The 4,508-nt window shown below is 39.7% G+C and overlaps 1 protein-coding gene across 1 annotated transcript; it reads left to right on the top strand.

The window, feature by feature from the left end:
• Positions 1–3,197: 3,197 nt before the first annotated feature.
• LOC126061133 (olfactory receptor 8B12-like) lies at positions 3,198–4,130 on the top strand. The gene has a single exon (XM_049857464.1). The coding sequence runs from the start codon at positions 3,198–3,200 to the stop codon at positions 4,128–4,130; it is 933 nt and encodes a 310-aa protein (XP_049713421.1).
• The last annotated feature ends 378 nt before the right edge of the window (positions 4,131–4,508 follow it).

The raw sequence follows: 4,508 nt of genomic DNA, 5'->3' as shown, positions 1-4,508 counted from the left end.
ACAAAATTTAGGGCTCAACCAGGAAGCCAAGGCATTCCATTATGCAGATGTCTGAAAGTCATTTTCTGTGATTTTGCCCCTCAATACCTTGTCTCACAAATTCCAGGCGTCTTAGTGTCCCTGAACTCTGACAATTCTTTATTTTAGCTACAGAGCCTGCAACTTTTTTTTGGCTCTCCTTCCCTGTGCCTGGTTTGGAAATTGCCCCAGGGAGAAAGGTGGGTGAATGTGGTAGTCACCTAAGGTTCTTGTCTCAAGAAATGAAGCTCTGTGCTTGAAAGTAGTTCTTATATATATATTTTTCCAAATGTTATAATTGTTTATGGCCAGAGGGCAAGTATTATACTGTCTGTTATACCTGGAATCAGAAGTCCGGTCAGTTATTTTTTTCATTACTTACGCGTGGTATTCAAGCCAATCTGATGTTCACATAAGTTCATGAATAGAGCACTAAGAAAGATTGGCAATCTAGCCACTGAAACTATATCTGTGATTTTGGGCAAGTCATTTTACTTCTTGGACCTTACTCCCTTTGTCCGTAAGATGAGGAGAAATATTAGTCATGTGGGTCCATAAGTTTCTTGTATTGGGTTCCCAAGAAGTTTTTTTTAAAAAAATTCAGCTTCAATATCCCTATCCCCAGAAATTCTGATTCAGAAAGTCAGGGTGGAGCCCAGAACTTTTTGATAAACACCCTAGGTAATTGTTATGACTGGTCAGGTTTGGGGAAACACTGGATTAGATTATTTCCTGGGTTTTTTAAGGTCTAAAATTTTATGCATTTTTTGGTTTAGTGTCAGAGGAGATAAGCAAGTGTCTGAGAGATTGAGATATAGGATAGACAAATTTTTTCAAGGCAGAATTTGGAGGTGAGAAATAGAAAGAGACAAAGGCAAACCAAAGAAGAACAACTTTGTCTTTTCTGGGAACCTGACCTCTGGATTCAATTTGCCAGCTTTGAGTAGCTTGAAAGTCAGTTGACAGAAGTTCTCAAGAAATGTGGGTGGGAGGCAGGGGCTGTCAAGGGACATTTTGACTAGTGAGTAATTTAGAGAAAGGCTAGTCTTGGCAGAGGTCAAGAGCAGTTGCCCAATAGGGATTCTTTGGTACCATCAAATTTACACTCCATGAGAATATAGGACAGAGGAATCTAAGAAGTCTCCCTTTTTTTTCAGAGTTAGGAGTAGTGCAATTAATTCTTGGAGTGAATTTAACTATGAATAAATTATTGAATGTGCACTTCTAAATTACAATAGCCCTTCAGATTTACCATTTCTGGTTCTAAGCACTTCTTTTTATTACATGTCAATGCATATTTGTTTTTATTTTTCCAAGAGAGTTTCAGATCTAAGAAGACCCTGCTTTATGGGTTTTTGTAGAGCTCAACTGGAGGTAATTGTTTTGTAGTTAAAAATAAGGGACTTTAATTCAGACAGGTGTAGGCACGAGTGTGAGGAAACACACTGGCTCTCTGAGTCCTTTACCTTTAAAACGGGTATCATTATTGTGAGGAATAAACAAGATTACATTTTTATAGTCCTTTTGGATCGTGGTCAGTATAAGGGTACTGTGTCTGATACAGTATTGTGCACTCAACAAATGGTAATGATAATTGTTTTTCACAATGATTTTTTTTCTTAATAATGCTGAATAGATGTTACTTGAATGAAAGTATTAAGTCTATAAAAGCCAAATGAAAAAATATCAAGGGTATAAATAAACATTTCTTCTTCCTTAGGGAAGGTAATCTCTGAGGCAATGATCCTCAGGGAGTCTCTGTCTTAATAATCAGTTTATCAGAATTTGTAATTTAAAACAAAACTTAAATCACCTGCTATCCACTGATTAGGGAAAGAAACTCTCTTTTCCCTGGAAACTAGAGAGGAAGCTTTGGGTAAAGAAGCAATGAAAAGTCATGTTCTTAGTGCAGAAAGAGTTACAAGATAAATTACAGGTTCTTACCCTTGATCAGAGCTGGGAGAAGAGTGTTCTGACCTTGAAGCTGTCATCTATTCACTAGGGCCATTTCCCTTCCCAGAACAATTGTGGCTAACAGAGAGTAGAGTATAACATTGTGGCTCTTTAACCAAAGAAAGAGGAGTGCCTGCTTGACCCAATCTGTCAGGTAACAACACAAACCATGGGAGTCAGACTGACTGAGTTCACCTTCTGGCTCCTACCCAGTATTTCTGTAATTTTGGGCTAGCTATGTGATCTCAGTGAAATGGGAATAATAATATTGTCACATAGTATTTAGAGTGAGCCTCTCGTAGTAATTGCTAAATAAGTGTTAGCTTTAAAAGATTATTTTTAGACCTACAACCAGTGGAGGTGAGAGCTCTGGGAAAAAAAAAAAAAAAAAGCACATTCAATAATTTATAAATTGTTAAATTCACTCCAGGAATTAATTGCACTAATTCTAGCTCCAACAGCAAAGGAGACTTCTCTGATTCTTCTCTGCTATATTCTCATGGAGCCCTGATGGCATAGTGGTTTAAGAGCTATGGCTGCTAACCAAAAAATTGGCAGTTCAGAGCCATCAGCTGCTCCTTGGAAACCCTACGGGGCAGTTCTACTCTGTAATATAGTTTGCTATTTGTCAGAATAGACTCAACTGCAAGTTTTTTTTTTTTTTTATTCTAATGGCATGTAAATTCGATGGTAACAAAGTATCTGTATCTAACAAAGTAACGACTCTCTACATCTGCCAAGACCAGCCTTTCTCCAAATTACTAACTAGTCATCTTCTTGCTCTGATCCAGAGCCTGATCCAGAGGTGGAAGCTCTGATGAGATTCACAGTGACTTCTGCCTGTCAGGACTCTCTTCAGAAAAGAGGCCCAGGTTTCAGCAACTGAAGCAGAGACACAAGAAGGAGGGATATAGGAAAGTTGCTGACTTAAAGATCTAAAGGTAATTCAGCTTGTTTTTGCTACCCTTCTTCCCATCAGCACCAGCTCTCACCCTGGAGAGAAATTTTAGCCTCATATTTTACTCTGGACAGTTTAAGTCACTTAGTGCTGTAAGACAGATCCATAGCAAACAGTAAAGACTTTTCTAGTGCAGTTTTTATCTCTCTTTGAGGATTCCAATTCCCATGAAAGGGTGAAGGGAGCTGATTCTGGAAGGGTAGTGGTGATATTTCTTTCCCTCTAAGTGGTTCTTTTCTATTGCCCCCACAGAGTCTCCAGAAGGAGAATGACAATCAAGAACTCTTCTGTGACAGAGTTTATCCTCGCAGGCTTAACGGACCAGCCGGGACTCCAGGTCCCTCTCTTCTTCCTGTTTCTCTGCTTCTATGTAATCACTATGGTGGGGAACCTGGGCTTGATTACTCTGATTGGGCTGAACTCTCACCTGCACACACCCATGTACTTTTTTCTCTTTAACCTCTCTTTAATAGATTTCTGTTACTCCACTACCGTCACCCCAAAAATGCTGATGAGTTTTGTCTCAAAGAAGAACATCATCTTGTACGCAGGATGTGTGACTCAGCTGTTTTTCTTCTGCTTCTTTGTTGTCTCTGAGTGCTTCATTTTGTCAGCAATGGCATATGACCGCTATGTTGCCATCTGTAAACCACTGGTGTACATGGTCACCATGTCTCCACAGGTTTGTTTCCTCCTTTTGTTAGGTGTCTATGTGATGGGGTTTTCAGGGGCTATGGCTCATACAGGAAGCATAGTGAGTCTGACTTTCTGTGCTGACAACCTTGTCAATCATTTCCTGTGTGACATCTTTCCTCTCCTTGAGCTCTCCTGCGACAGCACGTATGTGAATGAGCTGGTGGTATTTATTGTTGTAGCCATTGGCATTGGAATGCCTGTTGTCACCATCTCCATCTCTTATGCTCTAATACTTTCCAGCATTCTCCATATTAGCTCCACTGAAGGCAGGTCCAAAGCCTTTAGTACCTGCACCTCCCACTTAACAGTGGTTTCTCTTTTCTTTGGTTCTGGGGCTTTCATGTATCTGAAACCACCGTCTGTTTTGTCTCTTCATCAAGGGAAAGTGTCTTCCCTGTTCTATACCATTATGTCACCCATGTTAAACCCATTAATCTATAGCTTGAGGAACAAGGATGTCAAAGTTGCCCTGAGGAGAACCTTGAGGAGAAAAACATTTCCTTGAGAAAGGAGCAGTGTTTGAGGAAGGAGATGTAATGCTTTTTCTTATTAGTGTGTGTGCGTGTTTTCAGTGAGGTGTCCAAGCTGCAGTGTTTTCTGTCCTAAACAGAAAGAGAATTTTAAGTCCTAATGTTTCGAGGAGTGTTTAGTGTGTAGACCTATTATTTTTTTCTCACCCCACCTTTACTATTCCAAGCATTCCTTTTCTTATGCAGATTGCTTCTAAAGTCAAAGATTGTTTAATCTTGAATGGGTCATAAAAATAACTTAATATAGCCTTCCCATTTAATAAATCACACATTGGAGACTCACAAATATTGCATATGTTGCCAAAGGACACACAGCTGCTTGATTCCATAGCTGGCACTGGACTCCAGGGTCC

The sequence above is a fragment of the Elephas maximus genome, chromosome 17 (genome assembly GCF_024166365.1).
Source record: "Elephas maximus indicus isolate mEleMax1 chromosome 17, mEleMax1 primary haplotype, whole genome shotgun sequence".
In the NCBI taxonomy this organism is placed as follows: Eukaryota; Metazoa; Chordata; class Mammalia; order Proboscidea; family Elephantidae; genus Elephas; species Elephas maximus.
The sequence above is the reverse complement of the archived record's forward strand: the minus strand, read 5'-3'. Positions and strand labels throughout refer to the sequence as shown.